Below are 20,229 nucleotides of genomic sequence, written 5' to 3'. Positions count from 1 at the left end.
GACCATGCCGACTTCGTCACGAGGAATTGACATGGTCAAAGATGGTGTGTTAGACACAGGGTCTCACTCGAATTGACTGGAGCTGCGCATTCGCCTTACATTACACTCTTCATTGCCCACTCCGTAGTGTAGCTGATCGTCTGAGAGAACCCCATATATAAATGAGGATGGATAGTGTACATTGGACTCGCATCTGCACCGATGTTCTGATCTCGAGCAGAACCCTGACCGTTCTCGACGAGCCGTAATGTTGTATTTATCTTCTTCATCTTCTCCTTCCATTTAGCACCATCTTCCTCGTCGTCGTCAGGCCTCAATCTTTTGCCGCTAGCTGTGGTGCCAGCCTGACTCCTGCCACTCTCTCTTATATTCAACCCAAGTTCGTAATTTGACAGCACCTCGACTTGTCTGATGTCGCGATTCAACTACAACTACGATGGTCTTGGCTCATCGATATTGATTATAACATTCATGTGATACCTCACAGCTGTAAAGGCGGGAAACCTTTTCGATCCCACGATGCTATTGACAACCCTATGGATCCATCTGCTTGTATCAATAGAGTAAGACCGCAATCTCTTCTTTCTTCCCAAAGGAAAAAAAGACATGTTCGCTTCATTTCTAATGCTGTCCGAAGTTAATTTTGAGCCGATGTAACTTTTGCTTTGTGTCCAAATCATGCGAGACGTGAAGGTACAGGTTGTTGGATAGACCAGCCCTGAACTCTAGTGGAAGTAATGTAGGGGCTTCATGCCAGTCACCTATCACGAGATCTGGAATTTCCTTGAAGGTTCCATTCTTCCTTTCCAAATCGAGCCATTCTGCCTGGCTTAATACGGCAACTCGCGGCGATAAATACATGCCTTTAACGGATCCTCCTTTTGTAAACGCACATAATACATAGCAGGGGTCTAAAGTAAAACCAGCAGGCAAGTTTTTAAGTCGTGAGTCCCGCGATGGGTAGAGTTTCCAACAGGCTTCGAAGGAGGAACAACCTCTTGTAAGGAATCTCATTCGAGCGACGTCCCAACGGTTGTTGTTAGTTGATCCTTCTACAACTTGTACTATCTCATAGCCCGCCCCAAGTCGAAGTGTATCGGAAGACAATTGTATTGCATACAAATCTGCCAAGCGCAGGTCCGCTTGAATCGAAGCACTGAGTTGTGAGATAATGTATATGCCCTTCTTGACGACTGAAGGAACTTTCGACGAGTTGAGCATGATTTGATTCACGATCCTGAAATCAGGGCGTTGAGTACGCCTTGCGAAGAGATCCGGCCCGACTTGCTGCAGGAGCAAACCCTCAACGATCTCTGCGTCTCTGGACAAGATACAATTCAGAGGTAAGAGATATAAACCGGACCTGTAATCGATGTAGAGTTTGGTCTCGGAAAATTGCAGCCCTCTGTTAGTCAGAGCATATGCACTGCCTTGATACACAGTGTCTCCCCAGTGGACGAGGTTGTAGGAATGTGTGAAATACTCTGGGGAGGGCGCTAGCAAACTGCAATACCACTCGTTCCCGCAAGGCTGTTGCGATGCGAAGATCGAACGATCATTGGACTGTTTCATGATCTCTTCCTGTAGACGTATGAATGCTTTCGTGCCCTCCCCGTACAAGATAGGCAGCTGAATGCCGAAAATTCCCAGGAGACAATAAGCAATGTCCTCTGTTCGTGTGGTCTCTCTCTTGGCTGCCCACGCTAGCCTCTGAGCCACTGGAAGTGTTTCCAGCGGCACCTGTCCGGTCAGAACATGCGTTGCAATAGCCGTGATGTTCGAAATTTGAGACGACAAGTCATCTTTTGATCCAAGGAAGTTCCATGAACAGTCGTAGAATTCAACGTGTCGCGGAGCGACAAGCTCCTGTAAACACCAGCCTCTCTTGAACCATCTGCATTTGCGAATCAAACTCAAGTCCCGGATATCTCCAATATCAAGGTCGGAAAGTAGAACATAGCAGATAACCGCATCGTGATACCATTTGAACATCGAGTTGATTGCCTCGCTAAGTTCAGCGCTGCTTGTCTTGTCGATGCAACACGTGTCTACCCAACAGTACCCAATGCCGGCCGATCTAGCTTCTTGACAAGTCTCGATGATCTTGCGATATCCCAGTCGATGCCTCTTTGGATGTTCAGACCCTCTACTCAGAGCCAACATGTCCTGGAATGTGACTTCATCGGCTTCAGGGCCCCAGGTGTGTGATAAAATTGCATACTCCGGGACGGAGGATCCCACAAAGGACTTGAACATCAAATTCTCGGTGTCAATCAATCGAATTGCCATGGTGGAGTTGCTAGGGCTGACGAGATGCGTAAGTAGCGTTGAGTGAAGGAGTGTTGCGCGACGTGTTCCACGTTGTCCGCCGGATAAGCCAGTTCGGGGGGTAAGCGACACGCTACATTTTAGTCATCAGCATATGTGAGCATGTGCTATCAGGCTAAGCGCAAGGCGTTGAGGAGCAGGGCGCTCATCACAAGGCTGAATAGGTCTCGACGCAAACTGACATGTCCATAAGCAAGGCGGTGTGTGATGCCTTTGCAGAAAAGCTGGGGAAGAGTGGCCGATTCGACTGGTGCCCCACCAGCGCTAGCTTAGCTGCGCGCCTCGTCTCGTCGTTGATCATTATTATCTCGCTATTCGCGCAGCAACATCCTAACTACGACGCGAGGAATGAGCCACAGTGTTCTTCAGCCTTACTCCGGGTACCCTTGGTTCACGCCTGCTCATATCATATGCGCCGCTCTCTCCCTGATAGACAAGCTGATGGGTGAGCCAATAGGCTGTGCAGGCGTCTAAAGCTTGGCGGTTGCCTGCTTTCTTCACTCATCTACGGAGTTTCGTCGATCCTGTGTATCCTACCATTTGAGGCATCCACGACTCACCATCATGCTAATACATGTGAATCATCCACGGTCAAGAGAGAATCGTCCAACTAACGCAGATCACGCGACGCTGCACACCACGGAAGTTGAGTACAAATACCGACCCGCATATAGTTGCAAGCACTGTCAGCGGATTGTTCTCTGCCGCAAACATTTCATGGTAGATTCATGTAGAATGAAGTTACCGCATTCTGGCTCAGAGATTCGGCAGGCTGTCGAAGATGGTTGCAAGCTCTGCCAACTATTCTTTTTCAGGGGTCGAGAATTGTGTCAATGCAGATCCGCTCTGGAGAATGTCGTACGGCACACCCTATGGAAGAATTATCAGAATCCTGGTACGTTTCGTTGGAGGCTCAAGAGGCTCATTCTCTTGTTAAGAGCTCGCCTATGGGTCGGCAGCTTCTAGTTAGCTATTTATAATCTACAGTCACAAGAGACACTGGACCATACACCACCACCTCTTCCTCCTTTTGGGTTCGCATTGGATCTGGAGTACGACCACATCAGTAATCCGTGTCCACTAGCGGAGTTGAAAGCTGCTCCAGGTATTCTTTGCAGAAATATGGAACTGTTTGGGAGACTGACACTATCTAGGCGTAGCTGCGCATGAATTGTGCGATGTTATCAGTGTGGCTCAAAATCCATCCGTAGGATCGACTGACAGTCTATCACAGGCTTTGAAATGGCTGAACACGTGCCATGACACTCATGCGTCGTTTCCTCGAGCGGCGGAGCAATTCAATTTCTGAGCGTTGTGCTGTCCATAGTTCATATAGGGAATGCTGCGTCGCTGTGACAGAAGGCGCATCTGCGGCCCCAACTGTCTCCACACGTCGCGGCCGCAACGTCAAGCTGCCAGATAGATATAAATAGTGCAAATTGATCGCAGGGACTGGTATATTGTTACTCTCGAAGATCCTGTGATAATATTGATTGTGGGTGGCTCTATTACCTCATGTTGCGCGGGCTGCTGTTGATGATGGTGGCGCATCACGCGAACATGCGCATCACGCGCACGGACATGTTAGTGTCTTGGCTGGTCAGGGGGGGTGGGTAGAGACATATGGGAATCACTAATATCTAGCGACTTGGCAGCTGAACAACAAGGAACCATGAAGAAAAGAAAAATCACCTACATTTGAACTTATACACCCTACGTAACGAGAACCTCTTCATGGAAGCAGCGGCAGGACGTGTGCTTACTTCTCTCCGTTCGCTATCGCAACGAGTCCAGGATCAATCAAGTGTCGCTGTCACCTTTTGTTCACACGTCCATGACATTGAAATATGGCTTCAAGGCATCCACGATGGCATATTGTCGCGGCAATACTTCTTGACAGAGTCTCACGCGGCTTTTCTCGACGCTCTAACCGCTTGGGAAATGACTCTTAACGCGCATCTATCTGGTTTCGTCGAACGGAATCGCGGCACATTAGATCCGAGTCCAGAGGAGGTGCTGTGGGAGACACTGGTTTTTCTGCTGAAAACTGTGTTTCCGTTGGTTTCTTCGTGGCCCTAGTGAGTTTTTCTGATGATTTGGCGGTTGTTTGTGATTGACAAGCAAAGCAACATGCGAGATATGTGGGTGCGGAGAATGCGGATTGATGCAAGAACCAACTGTCTAGCCGTCCTGCTTGATGAAGAGTCAGCCGCTTGGCCTGACATGATGACAGCCTGCGTTGATAACGCGTTTGCTTCGATTGCTCACAGGCTTCAAATGGGCGCGATGCATCCAGACGAAGTTTTTAAGATATGCGAAGGATATGGCGGGTGGGTCTGGAAGTTTAATCTGAAGTCAGTGGAACATGTGAGAAGTATGCGAGTCTGAAGCTGTGCATATATACAATGACTGACATAGGGCAGATGTAATCTTCAAGATTCCACCTAGTAGGTCCCTAGATCAACCGAAAAACTATGTACTGACATGGGCCTCAAGTTGCATTGAATCTCCTCACTTGGCCTATCGACAACGATTTCCGATACGGCACGTCTATGCAAAGCTTGCTTCATTTCAACGTCGAAGGCAAAGTTCGACTTCCCTCGTCCCTTGCAGTCGAGCCTCTGGAATGGGTCAATTCACATGAAACCCCTATCATGCATATACGCGGGAGTCCGGGGGCCGGCAAAACATTACTCGGCCACCTCTTGATCAGTAACCTCCACCGTATGGCCGCGGAAATGGAGGCGAGCATTTCAGTGCTTTACTCCTTCCACGCTCCGAAGGAAGACACCATCATTCAGGATCTGGATGTTGTCATTATCTTTTCCCTGCTCCAGCAGCTAGCTCTGAGCGAACCACATCGACTCGCGGGAGCAGTTATACAACCACTCTTTGAAACGCACTTTCGAAATAGGCTGTGGAGTCCCTATAATGTTGACGACTTTCTGGTGACTTTCAAAGCAATACTCTCAACGCCTTCTGATGCACTCGTTGTATGTGTTTTGGATGGTCTGGAAATTGAGAATGAAGGAGTGAAGAAACTGGTGGATCAATTGTCCAACCTTGCAAAGGCTTCGCGATTGCGTCTGTTCATCACGTCGCGACCACATACCATGCTCCCTTCGAAGCTGGAGGATAGCCTCGTCAATGTTCATATGGAGAACCATAAGACATATCTAGCAACCAGGGATATTGCACGGCAGATGCTACCTCAATCATCGGTGCACCAGATTGTCCCCTTGTCGGAAATGTCTGAGGGTAACCTCCTATGGACACGTCTTGCGTCATCTCTCTTGAGAACCCAAACCGAACTCGGATTACGCAACTTTGATGAAAATCTAGGGCTTCTGCCGCGTAATCTTTGGAGGCTCTATACCACCATCGTCGATTTTTGCTATCAACGAGCCGAAGCCTTGGGCAAAGCGCGGCTGTTCAGGCCACTCCTCTGCTCAGTCGCGTTCATGTCACGCTTCCAGCCGGTGTCTCTTCAGGAAATCATTGTTTTCATGACGTTTTTGGAGAACGTCTCTCCGACACCTACGTCCGGCTTACATATTAAAACCTTGCGGGATGACATAGACGCCGTGCTTGAATGTTGCGACCTTCTGATTACCCGAAGTGGCAAGCCGGGTGAAAACACCTCAACCACCATACTACATCCCTGCCATCCGACTCTCCTAGAATGGGTGCAGTTAGAGGCCAGCTCAACAAGCAGAGACGAAAGCTCACGAATCAATCCCCTATCATCCATCAGTTCGTTCCATTCGGAGTTCACCAATGCAGTCATCCACATTCTGTTTACAGGTGATTCGGCTGTGTGGAACAGCCCACCCTCTTCTTTCGACAGTGACGAAGAGAATTGTCGAAGGTTGAAGGCACATGTCCACCGGCACCCTCTCTACCGTCTGTTCACGATTCACCTACCCCGCGTGCTACGTGTTCTTCCATCTGGCGTGGAGAAAGACCGCATTGTAGACCAACTTGTGGATCGGACCGTCACCCAACCTGACCAGTACGGCGCTTTCGTACGCGCTCGGTATCTTCTTCTTCCACCGTATCGTTCCAATATCAACGGCTCTAGCGAGCTCACTGTGGGAACTGGTGTTCTCTGGCGGATTGAAGAGCTGATGGTTAATTACATTCGCCGAGGGCTTGGCTTAAACGTGCCACACTGTGGGATGCCTCCTCTCACTCTGGCACTCTACACGCGTAATAAACACGCATTTGACCTCTTGTCTGCTCATGAATCAGTGGATGTCAATGCTGTTGACTTTCTGGGAGCCACGGCGCTTTGGCATGCCGCGAATAACAATCTTACAGCCTATATCGAAGCGCTTCTGAAAAGGTCAGAACTCGATGTGAACAAGCCCGTGAGAGACAAGAACATGAGGGGTTCAAGTCCACTCACAAGAGCTGCCACAGCTGGTCATTCGCAAGCAGTCGAACTCTTGTTACGGGACCCACGTGTGGAAATTCGCCCCACAGGTCCCTTTGACCTGGATCCCATGACACAAGCGCTCGTGTGTGGACAGTCTGAATGCATGAAAGCATTCACCTCATTTCTCTGCATAGATTGTCAACGATCAGGCTCTCCTTACCGATCTCTCAAGAAAGGGGAGATCCGACTCCTCCATGTAACAAGCAGAAGTGCCAACGGGCTTACGTATGCAGTTTGCGACCTAATCACCACAAAACTCAGCGATGCTCCTCCTTTCCGCGCCTTGTCATACACTTGGGGCAATCCCGCCATCACAACCCCTATCCTGCTCAATAATCGCTTTCATCCTGTGACTTCCAATCTTGGTGCCGCACTTGAGCAGCTCCCAGCGTACCACTCCTCTATCCGTTATATTCACAACGACTATGTTGCCTGGGCGGAAAGAAATAAGCCTGGTTCTCTATCCGAGCGCACAAAACGGTTTGAGCCGGACATAGGGTTGTTCTGGATTGACGCTCTTTGTATAAATCAATCCGACTTGGACGAAAAGAGTCATCAGATCCCCGTGATGGTGGATATATACCGTGAAGCAAGAGAGGTTGTTATGTGGCTTGGAAAACCAGCCGAGCATACCGGCAAGGCATTCAACTTGCTCCAGAACTGGGGCTCAAAATATGCCTATCGCGGGGGTATGGCAAACCTGATACTGGGAAAGGAGCCCGAGAGAAAGGGCCTTGAAAACGTTATTGCCACCATGCCCGGCAATCCATTTGACCCGGATTCCTGGGCTGGTCTAGAAGAGCTTCTGGAGCGCCCCTACTTCACGCGTGCCTGGATCTTTCAGGAGATCTGTGTCGCGCGGGAAATCACTATGATGTGTGGCGACGAACAGATCGACTTTGGATACTTTGAGCGCACAATGAAAAGATTGACTTTGGACGTGTTCGCTCCTTGGAACGCGCACCTGACGCCGGACGCGTTCAAAGTCAGAGTTGGGTCGAGTCTGTATGGTGCCAGTGAGGGGGCGCTGATATATCGCCACAAGGACTTTGAGCTTGCTGATGGAGTGACGTTTGACTTACTTACTCTGTTGCAGATGACGAGCAGATTCCAGGCCACTGATCCCCGCGATAAGTTATATGCGTTGTATGGAGTTGCAGATAGTGATGCGGAACTGCTTGAGCCAGATTACAGGAAGCCGATTGAGGAAATCTTCACCGAGTTTGTGAAGCGCTGGATCCGGAAAAAGCAGAATCTGAACATCGTATGCTCGGCAGGAATCGGATTGCTCAAGGATGGCGCCCGCCCCCAGATGCCATCCTGGGTACTGGATCATCGTCCATGCCCGTCAATGCGGGCGTTTAATTGGGGACCACATTTTTGTGCCGATGGGGCCAAAGCCGCAGCTTTCTCGTTCAATGACGATGAGCGCATTTTGGCAGCCAAGGGACTCCATTTTGACTCTGTCAAGCTCGTCTTCCCACGAGTGACTTCAACTACTCAGCCCTTCCCCCCCGAGTTGGTAAAGTACCTCGCAAGCGAGGAATGCCCCCCCAATAAGACCGGCTTTTCAAATCTTCTCATGCTTCGCCTTGCGGCGGTGGGTGAGCAAGCCCGATACCCGCATGTTCTTAGTACTGCAAAGGCAGAAAGGTTCTTCCGCATTACGGCTGGGTTCCTGTACGCCCTCGGCGACTACACGCGAGAGATTGATGGTCAGACGCTACGACGGGATGACATGGACAAGCGCATACCGGACTACATTCGCTCATGGTTGTGTCTTAAGTGGCGAGGTCAATCGAGTCCTACGCTGTACGATTTTGCTACACTGTCACTCTGGGAAGCAAAGGGGCACGACGTCTTGGCCGAGTTTCTGAACAATCGCTTCCAGCGACGCGAAGGGACGATTCAATGGCCCCTCAATATGGATCCAGAGGCCGGGAGAAAGGGATACATGGAGTTTCTGCGCAATTGTAAGATTGCGTCAGGGAATGATACCTTCTATGTGACGGAGAATGGACTGATCGGTATTGCACCCCCAGGAATTGCCAGTGGGGATGAAGTCGTATGCTTGAGAGGTTGCAATGTTCCTGTTGTACTGAAGCACTTGGACGACGGGTTTTCGCTGCATGGGAGTACATACGTTGCGAGCGCGATGCATGGGGAGGCTGATAGGCTCGCGACACTGGCTGGAGTCGAAGAGACTCTGTTCGAGATCGCTTGAATAAATCTCGATGCAGAACAGATGCTTTGGAATTTCAGAACTATGTAGCGCTCTGTATCTCTCGCTCTTGCGGTATATTGAACTCCGGATATGCGTTTAAGACTATAAGTCCTCTATCCTCCTACTTTATCTTAAATAAGCAGATTAAAACAAAAGCGTTCTTGTATAAATATCTTTGAATTCTAGACTAATAGTAAATCTAAAAGATCCTTATATTTAAGAGAGAGGTAAGAGTATTATAGAAATAGTATAAAAACGTAGATTTACAGTTTACATTACTGTTTATTATAGTATCTTTCTAGCACTTAAATTACTTACTAGATCTGCGCTTGTACTATTGAAAGATAGTATAACCCTAGAATCTAAACTAATACTACAACTTAACACTACTTAATTACATTGTATCTACTACTACTTTATATTCTACATACTATAGTACTCTCTTTTCTTAAATCCTGTGTCGACGAAGGATTCAAAAGACGAACCATCACAATAGTATAACAGGAAAGAGCACCAGATTCGAATAGAAGGCTTCTATCGACGAAGTGAGCTTTGGCGACATTATACGCGATGTTGGCCTAGTAAAGAGGTAACGATGGGCGGTTTTGAGAAAATCTGCCGGAGATACAACCCGTCACAAGTATGAATGGATTTATTTATCAACTAATCATCAGAAGGGAAACGAGAGCACGTTTTCAAGCGCCTTACCTCATTACGGCCCTCAACTGCGCATCATCCTCAATATGTCCCCCGAACTGCTTCTGCACAGATTGTCTTCTAATCTTTCCTTTATTCTTCGTCGCAATAGCAACTCTAACCCCTGGTCGACGGCTTACGCCTATGACTGTAAACAGAAATTGAACTTTAGCTAGCGGAAGTCTGGTCCAAGATATGTAAATTATTTACAATAGGGTTGACGGGGTAGCGTGGCCGCACACTCGCTAATTCTTGGCGGCGTCCCTTACGTCGTGAGTGGCGCAACGACTTTCTAACTACGATAGTCGACAGTTTAGTAGAGCACAGCTTCGGCATGATGCTGTTCACATCGAACTTAGTGACTAGTGTCTAGTTCTTTTTGACACGTTGCATTCTCGATTGAAACGCGACCCGTCACACTCTCCTCCGCCTCCAACTCCAATGCCCTTCCAAATCTCCTTTAAACCCCTCCCACATCTTCCAATTCTCCGTCCAAACCCCGTCTTTCATTTCAATAGTCTCTTGCGCCTTCCCCGCATGGCTCAACGCCTTCTCCCTATCGCCAATGGTACTATACGCCAACGCCGCAAACCCATACGGCATGTCCATGAAACCCTCAAGACCCTCTTGGCGATAGAGCTCTAGCAATTCTTCCGCCATGTCGACCTCACCGGAAGAGGAGGCGGACTCCCAGTCATTGAGCCTCTTTTCCAAACCCCTGATACGCTCAAGCGTACCGTCAGAACGAGGATCCGCACACCTCTTACACGCACACATGAAGTGAAACCCGTGCTGCAGATGCTGCCGTCGAACATACGTTTCCTCCAGCGGACTCGTATAACTGATGGTAATCTCCTCGCCCTCAGCAATCGGCCGCGTCACACGCACCGTATGCGTCAACGTATCCGCATCCACCACATACTGCGCATTTGGCGCACACGCGTGGTTCAGCCTCGACGTCTCGGGCCAGACGGCTAGATGATTGGCGCCCCCGAGCAGGATCTGGAAGGTATTCGCTTTAACAATGTCTTGGACGCGCACCCTCTCGTCTCCATACACGGTCGCTAGAGAGAGGAAGTTTTCTTGCAGTGTCGGTGGTAGTTGCGAGATGGCGGTGCGCCAGAGTGTTTCGCGGTCTAGGGTCGATAACTCGGCTTCTAGAAAGGCGATGAGTGCTGGTGTGTGACTTGTTACGACGGCGCCAAATGCGAGGGGCCGTGTGGCTAGCATGCCGATGCCCTTTTCTGGTATTTCAGTCGCTCGATACACGTTTGTAGGTGTGTTGGTATTCCGCGCTGCATGAATCGATTGGTCGAGAAACGCCGGTAACACGGCGAATTGCCGGGCAAGACGCGGTGTCGTCACGATTGAGATTCCGCGTCCTCCAGCAAAAGTAGCGTGTGTGTAAACGCATAGTGTGTCGTTGACGCCGGAGAGATGTGGTGTGCAAACTGGGTTGTGAGTCCATGGTTCGTAGTTATCACGCGGTTTCGCATGCACTTGACCCAAAGGAGAAAAGATGTCAGCGCAAAATGCGTAGGTTTGTGATGCGTCCAGTGAGGTTTGAAAGGCCTGGTTGTAGAGGGGACTTTCTTGCCAACATGGTTGACGTTGCAGCGTCCATGGTACCAAGTCGACCGAGGCGACATGTGCTAGGATAGCAGACAGATTCCGCATTATGTTACAGATTTGAGCAAGGCAGAGAGGTATTTGGCCTGGGTATGGAGACAGAGTCGCAGAAACATGGTGAAGAAATCTCGACGTTGCACTGCGGCTGATATGTCAGGTTCGCATGTGAGACACAATATGTTTGAGCGCCTGTCGCCAAGTATAGAGCGCCAAGCAATGGCCTTGAGCCCGGTAATCCTAAAAGAAACGACATGTGGTGGTGGTAATACAAAATTGGGTATTTGAACTTATCAAGCTAACCTAAACACCTGTCAATGCTTTTTGTGGTGTTCCCTAGAGGAGAAGGAAGAATACGCCTATACTCCACGACCTGCAGCATGTCGCTGCAACGTCGGTATTGCAATGCGAAATGTGGCTCAAGCATCGCCATTGGCCTCGCCCTCGGAACTGCGCTTCTTCTTCTTCTTTTCCTTGCCTTCGCCCTCTTCCCGTTTCCGCTTCTTTTCCTTCTTCTGCTTCTTGTCGCCATCCTCTTCTGGTGCGACATATTCCATCATCCTTTCCCTGCGCTTTGCGTCCATCTTGTCCTTCATCTTGTCTTCCCTCTCTTCCTGTACTTTCCTCTCTTTTGCGTGCTTGCCCAAGAAGTACTCTCCGCTCTCGATCTGCAGATCCACCTTGCTCTTCTCCTGGGCCGGCGGGAACGGTGTGTATGTCTTCTTCGTCTTGTCGGTGACCTTGTGGGGTACGCGGCGCTTGCTGAGCGAGCGCTTTTTGAAGTTGGGGAGGAAGCGATCCCAGCTCTCGTTGACTAGCTCCGGGTCCTACGTGGTGGCACAAAGTCAGTGTACGTCGCATATGCAGTTTGCGCTTCCACAACTTACCTTGGCGAGCTCCTTTTTGATCATAAGCTCCTTGATAGCGTAGATGGGATGGATGTTGTGCATCGTGTCCTCGACGATGCGCCGAACCTGCTTGAGGCCCTTGTAGGGACCCATGGCAGCGACGGTGTTTCCCTGTACCAGCAGATAGGTTTCGGTGAGCAGCTCCAGTGCCTTGAGCGTCGATCCGTTTGGCCCGAGAATACGCTGCCGCCTCTTGACGAAGCGATCCTTGTTTCCAACTAGATTCCGTATCTTGATGATGTCCATGGCCACTTCGTCTTCGAGGATCTTGACTGCTTGTGGCGCCGGTACACTTCGCGCAAGCAGCTTGATCAGGTCACGCGCATTCAATATCGCCGCCGGGTCGTATGTCTTTTGCGTCGTCCATACCGTCATGGAACCCTCCACCAAGTTGAGCTCGCACCCAACACCTTGTTTCTGCAGCGCCTGTGTAATGAATTTCCATGATCCCTTCAGATACTGTTCGCGATACTTTGGGAAAAGCGTGCTGAAACGCGACTCGTCGGTAAAGGCGCCGGCCGTATTGTCCTCGGGCTTGAAGGGCTCAATCTGCGCGCCTGTTAATCTTGCGCCGAGAGCGCGCGAATCCGGCGCAAACGTACCTTCCACTTGTCAATGTCATCCGTGTCCCAGGGCTTCTCGGCATTGTGTGTAGACGGCATCGTGGGTGTTTTGAGCGTGGTCCGGGCTCGTGATTGGGTGCAAGTAACTTTGAGAGAAAAGTTGCACTTTCCAAAGCCGACGCGCTAAGATTCTGCCTGCTGCCACCGCCCTGGTCTATACAACTTCGGATCTGACTCGCTAACTCCGCAACACCGTGCTCATCGACCACAACGTCTCACTTGATCCACGCCCGCTGCTGGTCCGTACATCTTAGTGATATCAATCTACACAGGTAACACCAAGCATAAACGGAGTGAAGATCGGCCTTAAGGCACAGTCGACCGGCTTGTAAGCTCTGTAAATATGGTTTCGTGTATAAAGACCCACGTACACGCACCCTTCAAGTCCAACACATCATCCTTAGATTGCAACCGTTGAGACCTTGACCCATTGCATCTCTCCTCTCCGTTTCCATCTCCCAAGTTTTCACATCGTCATCCCCAGTACCTAACATGGCCTTGTACACCACCCCAGAATTCACACGCTACGCCGCTGTCCACCAAAATCTCAACGGCGAAGGCGACGCCCGTCCCACAGCCCTTCAAATCATCAAAGACAACGGCCTCGAGGGCAAGCTGACCGATAAGAACATCTTAATAACAGGCTGCTCCTCAGGCCTAGGCGTCGAAACAGCTCGAGCTCTCGCTGCTACAGGCGCCCACATCTTCTGCACTGCACGCTCCCTCGAAAAGGGCCAAGCAGCACTCGCCGATATCCTGTCACCCGGGAAAGTTGACCTACTGCATCTCGATCTCGAAAGCCTAGCTTCCGTCCGCACATTCGCTGCCGAGTTCCTCGCAGCCAGCCATGGTAAACTTGACATCTTGATCAACAACGCAGGCGTCATGGCAATACCCCAATCGACAACCGCCGATGGTTTCGAGACGCAATTCGGCGTGAACCACCTCGCCCACTTTCTGCTGTTCCAGCTGCTCAAACCAGCCCTCGTCGCTTCTAGCACGCCTACTTCCGCCTCGCGCGTCGTCGCCGTGTCATCGCTGGGCCACCGCTACTTCGCGCCCACGCTGTCAGATATGCAGCTGCGAGAACCCGGTGCGTATGACCCTAATCGGGCATATGCGCACTCCAAAACAGCAAATATCTGGTTCGCAAACTACATTGATAGACACTATGGCTCCTCCACGACACATCCTATCCACGCCTTGTCCCTCCATCCAGGTGGTATATGGACTGGCCTGCAAGACCACTTACCTGGAATGGACGCCATGAAAGAAATCCCCGCAGTGCAGAGGTACATGAAGAGCCCTGCGCAAGGAGCCGCGACGACTGTTTGGGCAGCGGTAGGAGAGTGCTGGGAAGGCAAGGGGGGTGTTTATCTAGACGATTGTCAGGTTTGTCCGCCGGTGCCACAGCCGAGTTATGGATTGGTAGATCGGGGATATGAGAAGTGGGCGTATGACGTCGAGAGCGAGGAGAAATTGTGGGAGACGAGTAATGAGCTGGTCGGATTCCAAGAGGCGTAGAGCGTGCATGTGCTGTCATCACTGTCGGACATGGATTCCGGTGGCCATGCGATGAAGTCTGTTCATCATTCCGCTTTCACAGAAAGCTATCTATAAGACTCAAAACACAAGTCCATGACCAGATTATGCTATCGACTAAACCCTCGCTACCTTTTTGCTGTCACACTATAGCACCTCAAACTCATAGTACACATACGCCGTGTACTCCTGATCCCCCATCTGACCCGCTTGCGCCATGTCAGTCGACAGCGCCTGATCGTCCTTCTGAATCCGACCCTTGCTATCGCGGCCAAAGGCGTTGCCACCAAGGTATGAGTACGCGCCATCGAGATTCGACTTTGCCTTTTTCGCTTGCTTCGCATCGGTCTAGGTGCCTCGCGTCAGTACATGTCCAACACAAAGATGCCACACACTGCGCTCGTCCAACACGCGCAAACTCACCTGAACGATTCCCGCGACAAAGTCAAGCGGCAAGCCATATCGCAACACCGTCTCCACAAACACTCTCAGCGCGAGAACATGGATCCAGATCATGGCGCTCTCGCTGTACCCCGTTCTTCCTAGCCGTAATGCCTCGCCCCACAGCTTCTTCTCGTCCTTGGCTAATTGCTCCGCCTCCTTGGCCTCTTCCTCCTTGTTGCCCTCCTTGTACTGGTAGTCTCTCGGTGTCCACCGCTTCTCTCTGCACTTGTGTACAAACTCGGTGGAATGCTTCTTAAATGTCGTGACGGCGAACAAGGTGAATTCGGCATCCTTGGCGAGCTCGTTGGCGGAGCGGGGAACCACCATGGGACATAGCTCCTCGTAGTCCTTGTAGAAGTCCTTGACGTTATTGTTGGGTACGGCGATGAGGTGCGTGTCGAGGTACTCGGAGTCGCGGACTATGGCTTTGGGGTTGACGACGTTGACGAGGGACTTGGTCGCGAGGTTTCCGGTGCGTTTGCGCTCGGCGGCCTGGAGGGCGGACTTTGTCTGGTTGTACTGGCTCATCTTGGACTTGACGTCGTTGTCGACACCTTGTATCTCCTGTCCTTGTCAGCCGTACTGATGCACAGAACAAGAGGGATTAGGTTAGGGTTAAGCCTAACGCACCTTCTGCAGAGCGTCTATGAGGTCTGCAATGGGCTTGTCGGCCCGGTACTTGACCTTGTTCCACTGGAAGTTGCGCAAGTACTGATCAACCGGCTCTACATCATGTGAGCTGCCAGACGCCAATCGCATACGGCCCGTGTGCACATACTGTCGTTGATCGTCTTCTGCTGCTGTATCTTGCCCTCGTCGCCGTCGAGTATCTGCCTCAAGCTGTCGCCCACCTTGGCCACGACCGCCTCGCACGCATTGTTGAGCTTGGACAGCTCATCGGCCTGCTGCACCAGAGCATCCAGCGTTCCGATCTTGAAGTTGGGAATCGCGAACGGGGACGTGTTCCCCACGTCATTGGTTACGGTGGAGCGCAGCGCTGTGAGGGCGTCCTCGGCGTGGTTCGAGGGCGAGATGGACGTCGGCAGCGACACCAGCAGGTACTTGCTCCCCTTGGACATGGTTGCGGCGCTCTGTTTTGGGGCGATCGGGACGCGATATAGGCGGTTATGGGAACGATGGCCGTTTTGGTGGATGGAATCCAGTCGGAGGAGCTTGGGCCTAGTCGCGGCCTAGGGTGCTACCCTGCCGTCATTGGTGTCTTATATAGTCCGCCGTGAGTACCCGCCAGCAGCGAAACGACGCAACTTCTTTGGCAATTCCTCCTCACCCACCCAAAATGGCCTCGAAAAAAGCTGTCGTTGCCCTGCGTCCGGCCGCCAATGGTCTTGTGCCGCTGGTTTGGAGGCCAGAATGCTCGCGCGTCGCAAGTTACTCCACAAGATCGCGCGCAACCCCAGCCCCACGTCCCCGCAACCTCACACGCCTATCGCAGCAACACGTCCGATATGCTTCGTCGGAGACTGCAAGCGAGCAGCCAGCAAAGACGGGCTTGTACGAGCTTCACAGCAAGTATGGCGCCAAGTTTGTGCCATTTGGCGGCTATGCCATGCCAGTCCAGTACAGCGATATGAGCATCATCGACTCACACAACTGGACACGCGAGAAGGCCAGCTTGTTTGACGTTGGACATATGTAGGTAACAGCGACTTCATACTTGTTCTGCGTACTCACCATCACTCCCACAATCTTCCAATCATGTTCCTGCGCTGATCCATTCAGGGTCCAGCACCACTTTTCCGGGCCAGGCGCCGAGGCCTTCCTCGAGAGCATAACACCCTCGTCGCTATCTACATTACCTGAACGCCAGTCCACCCTGTCTACGCTGCTACACTCTACAGGCGGAATTGTTGACGATACAGTCATCACCCGTCTGCCCGATCGCTTCTACGTAGTCACAAATGCCGGCTGCAGGGAAAAGGACACTGCCTACTTCAAGACACAATTAGAAGCCTGGAAGAACGCACACTCCGACCAGCCTGTAGAGTGGAACATGCTCGATGGACAGGGTCTTGTTGCCCTCCAGGGTCCGTTATCTGCTGAGATACTCTCTCGCGTTCTAGACGACAAGTCCAAGCAGGATCTCCAGTCGCTGTATTTTGGCCAATGCGCAAACGCTGTCATCAAAGGCACAGATGCTCAAGTGCTCGTCAGCCGGGGCGGATACACTGGTGAAGATGGTTTCGAGATTAGCATCCCTGCCTACGCCACCGAGGCCGTAACACAGTTCTTGCTGGACTCTGCCAAAGACGAGCTGCGTTTTGCAGGTTTGGGTGCGCGCGACACGCTGAGACTAGAGGCCGGCATGTGCCTGTACGGCCACGATCTTGATGACACGACCACGCCAGTCGAGGCCGGACTATCCTGGATCATCGGCAAGGACCGCCGTGCAAAGGGCGGATTTCACGGCGACTCCGTTATCCTGCAGCAGCTCAAGAAGAAGTCTGAAGGCGGCGGTGTATCACGGCGTCGCGTGGGTCTTGTCGTAGAGGGATCGCCTGCCAGAGAGGGTGCCGAGATTATCGACGAGGCTGGGGAAAAGATTGGCACCATCACATCTGGCTGTCCTTCGCCTACAATGAAGAAGAACATTTCCATGGGTTATGTCAAAGATGGTATGCACAAAGCAGGGACCGAAGTACAGGTTGTCGTGAGGGGGAGGAAAAGGAAGGCTGTCGTGACCAAGATGCCTTTTGTTCCTAGCAAATACTTCAAACAGCCGGCAAACATCAAGGCGTAGACCTGGTGTTAAGCATTCAAGGATGAAGAATTCAACATGTAGTCTTCTTTTTGCCTCTTTCCTCTCCACGTACCTACGATGTTCTGGACGATCCGTGCCCGAGCTTCTGCCGGGTCACCACCACACGTGTAAATCACGTCGCAAACTGGATCGCTGCTTCGTCGGCCTTTTCATCAGTGTCGAACACGCATTACATCAGTTACGGTGATGGTTCGGGTGATACAGGACGCGACGCGGCGACATGCCGACCGGCGCCGTACTGATGCCGCAAAGACTGGGTCACGGCATCTCCGGCATCTACAGTATCAACGCTAGCAACGAGGCATCGACGTCCATGTTCAACATCAGTCCACTGTTTTGCTACACGGTCCGGTCGCTGCAGTTGCTTCATTTGTTTCTGTGGCTCTTGGTCGTTTTCGATAGCGGCAAAATCACACCATGTTCAGGGAAGCACGTCAATTAACCGGCAGCAGGGAAGATGCTCCTGGCGCTGGGACTGACAAACAATGGAGCATCGAGAAGGGTCGCCAGGTGCAGGGTGAATGCTGTGTAACGAGAGGGAGAGGGGTCTGTACATGACGGTATTGGTATATAAGAAGTCGTCAAGGCCCTCTGGTTTAAACATCAATCATCGCATATTCGACTTTTATCTATTCTACAAAACACAACACGCTTCGATTCGAAACAGCTTCCACCATGCCTCTCACCAAGTACAAAGCCGCCTGTGTTAGTCCCCATCATTGTCCCTCTTGCCGGATTTCTGCTGACAGAGTAACAGGTCACCTCCGAGCCATGTTGGTTCGACCTCGAAGCCGGCGTCCAAAAGACCATCAACTTCATCAACGAAGCCGGCGCTGCAGGTTGCAAGCTCATTGCCTTTCCTGAAGTCTGGATTCCAGGCTACCCTTACTGGATGTGGAAGGTCAACTACCAGCAGTCGCTCCCCATGCTCAAGTCGTACCGCGAGAACTCGCTGCCCATGGATTCGGAAGAGTTTCGACGGATCCGCCGTGCGGCGAGGGATAACCAGATGTAAGTTCTCTAGTACCTACGAGGACGACGAAAGGCACGTATCTGATCTTGAGTGTAGCTACGTCTCGCTCGGTTTCTCCGAAATCGACCACGCGACGTTGTACCTGGCGCAGGCCTTGATCGACCCCACTGGCGAGGTCATCAACCACCGCCGCAAAATCAAGCCCACACACGTTGAGAAACTCGTCTACGGCGACGGCGCAGGCGACACATTCAAGTCCGTCACCCAGACCGAACTCGGCCGTCTTGGCCAGCTCAACTGCTGGGAGAACATGAACCCATTCCTCAAATCGCTCAACGTATCCGAGGGCGAGCAGATCCACATCGCCGCCTGGCCAGTGTATCCTGGCAAAGAGACGCTCAAGTATCCTGATCCCGCTACCAATGTCGCGGACCCGGCGTCTGACTTGGTCACTCCGGCTTATGCGATTGAGACGGGCACGTGGACGCTGGCTCCGTTCCAGAGACTGAGTGTGGATGGGTTGAAGAAGACTACGCCGGAAGGTGTGGAGCCCGAGACTGATCCCTCGACGTACAATGGCCATGCGAGGATCTACAAGCCAGATGGTACACTCGTGTGCAAGCCCGACAAGGACTTTGATGGTCTGCTTTTCGTTGACGTAAGTTGTTTTAAACCCATTCTGAGCTTCCTCGTTGTTGGGACTAACTTGTGGTGCAGATCGACCTCAACGAATGCCACTTGACCAAGGCGTTGGCTGACTTTTCGGGTCATTACATGCGTCCCGATCTCATTCGTCTGCTTGTTGATACCCGTCGCAAGGAGCTCGTTACGGAAGCCGATACGAACGGTGGTATCGCTTCCTACACCACTCGCGAGCGTCTGGGCTTGAACGTGCCGCTCGATGCACAGGCACCCAAGCCCAAGGCCAAGGTTGCTGATCCCGCTGCCACCACTGCAATCTAGGCTTTGCAATGTCGTGGACAGAGGACGCCATTCCTGTTGATACTGTGGGTGCTCTGTAGGCACAGTCTTAGAACGTTGATAAATGTATTCCCCACTCTTGAATATGCTTCATCCCGCTTGTTTTTGCACTTGACGCGATTTTTGCTGTATGTTTGAAGGACTGGAATTGGTTCTGAAATGGTTCTATAGCTAAAAGACTCCTATCGACTATAGTGAGCCCTGCCGATATGACCTTTATGTATTCGATATCCCTGTATATCATTCGTTCAGAGCCTTACTATCGGTTGCCCCAAACTCGTGAACGTAGGTTTGACCTGTGATTTGGTTGTGCTACATCGATATCCTTTCATGATTGACCCCTCGTTCCATGTTAGCTTTCTCAACCTCTTGAAAATTTCACAGTATTGCAAGGATGCCCAGGTATTATATCTGTTCCTGGGCTATTGTGGAGTCGGTTCCAACAGCTTACCACTTTCACATCATCAAGCTTATTTTGGATGGTAGTGGAATGGTTGTCGTACGTATATGCGAGCCCCTCTTTGTCGTACGATCTGTACAGGGGTGCAAGATGCGCTGTTAAGGCGCAGTCAGATGTTCCTCCAATGGCGACAAGAAGCGGCGTTAGACTCTACATTTTGGCCCCCGCGGCATACATTTACAAATACGCCTCTTATCTTTCACTCTG

The 20,229-nt window shown here is 51.3% G+C and overlaps 8 protein-coding genes across 8 annotated transcripts; 4 read left to right on the top strand and 4 right to left on the bottom strand.

The window, feature by feature from the left end:
* Positions 1-621: 621 nt before the first annotated feature.
* On the bottom strand, positions 622-2,289 carry GT037_004857 (uncharacterized protein; the record flags this gene model as incomplete). The annotated part of the gene is made up of 1 exon (XM_038929904.1): positions 622-2,289. The coding sequence occupies one exon, from the start codon at positions 2,287-2,289 to the stop codon at positions 622-624; it is 1,668 nt and encodes a 555-aa protein (XP_038786854.1).
* Positions 2,290-4,614: 2,325 nt separating this feature from the next.
* GT037_004856 (uncharacterized protein) lies at positions 4,615-8,990 on the top strand (the record flags this gene model as incomplete). The annotated part of the gene is made up of 3 exons (XM_038929903.1): positions 4,615-4,702; positions 4,752-4,775; positions 4,825-8,990. 3 exons carry the CDS (start codon positions 4,615-4,617, stop codon positions 8,988-8,990), a joined length of 4,278 nt encoding a protein of 1,425 aa, XP_038786853.1.
* Positions 8,991-10,100: 1,110 nt separating this feature from the next.
* GT037_004855 (uncharacterized protein) lies at positions 10,101-11,363 on the bottom strand (the record flags this gene model as incomplete). The annotated part of the gene is made up of 1 exon (XM_038929902.1): positions 10,101-11,363. The coding sequence occupies one exon, from the start codon at positions 11,361-11,363 to the stop codon at positions 10,101-10,103; it is 1,263 nt and encodes a 420-aa protein (XP_038786852.1).
* A 368-nt stretch (positions 11,364-11,731) lies between these two features.
* On the bottom strand, positions 11,732-12,882 carry GT037_004854 (90s preribosome ssu processome component krr1; the record flags this gene model as incomplete). The annotated part of the gene is made up of 3 exons (XM_038929901.1): positions 11,732-12,139; positions 12,200-12,769; positions 12,823-12,882. The coding sequence occupies 3 exons, from the start codon at positions 12,880-12,882 to the stop codon at positions 11,732-11,734; spliced, it is 1,038 nt and encodes a 345-aa protein (XP_038786851.1).
* Positions 12,883-13,335: 453 nt separating this feature from the next.
* Positions 13,336-14,367, top strand: GT037_004853 (uncharacterized protein; the record flags this gene model as incomplete). The annotated part of the gene is made up of 1 exon (XM_038929900.1): positions 13,336-14,367. One exon carries the CDS (start codon positions 13,336-13,338, stop codon positions 14,365-14,367), a length of 1,032 nt encoding a protein of 343 aa, XP_038786850.1.
* Positions 14,368-14,532: 165 nt separating this feature from the next.
* GT037_004852 (vacuolar atp synthase subunit c) lies at positions 14,533-15,908 on the bottom strand (the record flags this gene model as incomplete). Its single annotated transcript, XM_038929899.1, has 4 exons — positions 14,533-14,733; positions 14,809-15,393; positions 15,460-15,554; positions 15,608-15,908. The coding sequence occupies 4 exons, from the start codon at positions 15,906-15,908 to the stop codon at positions 14,533-14,535; spliced, it is 1,182 nt and encodes a 393-aa protein (XP_038786849.1).
* A 218-nt stretch (positions 15,909-16,126) lies between these two features.
* On the top strand, positions 16,127-17,587 carry GT037_004851 (glycine cleavage system t protein; the record flags this gene model as incomplete). The annotated part of the gene is made up of 2 exons (XM_038929898.1): positions 16,127-16,482; positions 16,570-17,587. 2 exons carry the CDS (start codon positions 16,127-16,129, stop codon positions 17,585-17,587), a joined length of 1,374 nt encoding a protein of 457 aa, XP_038786848.1.
* Positions 17,588-18,283: 696 nt separating this feature from the next.
* GT037_004850 (cyanide hydratase) lies at positions 18,284-19,544 on the top strand (the record flags this gene model as incomplete). Its single annotated transcript, XM_038929897.1, has 4 exons — positions 18,284-18,313; positions 18,366-18,619; positions 18,678-19,239; positions 19,299-19,544. 4 exons carry the CDS (start codon positions 18,284-18,286, stop codon positions 19,542-19,544), a joined length of 1,092 nt encoding a protein of 363 aa, XP_038786847.1.
* Between the last annotated feature and the right edge of the window lie 685 nt (positions 19,545-20,229).

The sequence above is a fragment of the Alternaria burnsii genome (genome assembly GCF_013036055.1).
Source record: "Alternaria burnsii strain CBS107.38 chromosome Unknown 740, whole genome shotgun sequence".
NCBI classification, from domain to species: Eukaryota; Fungi; Ascomycota; class Dothideomycetes; order Pleosporales; family Pleosporaceae; genus Alternaria; species Alternaria burnsii.
Note: the sequence above shows the minus strand (reverse complement) of the source record. Positions and strands in the feature narration are given on the sequence as shown.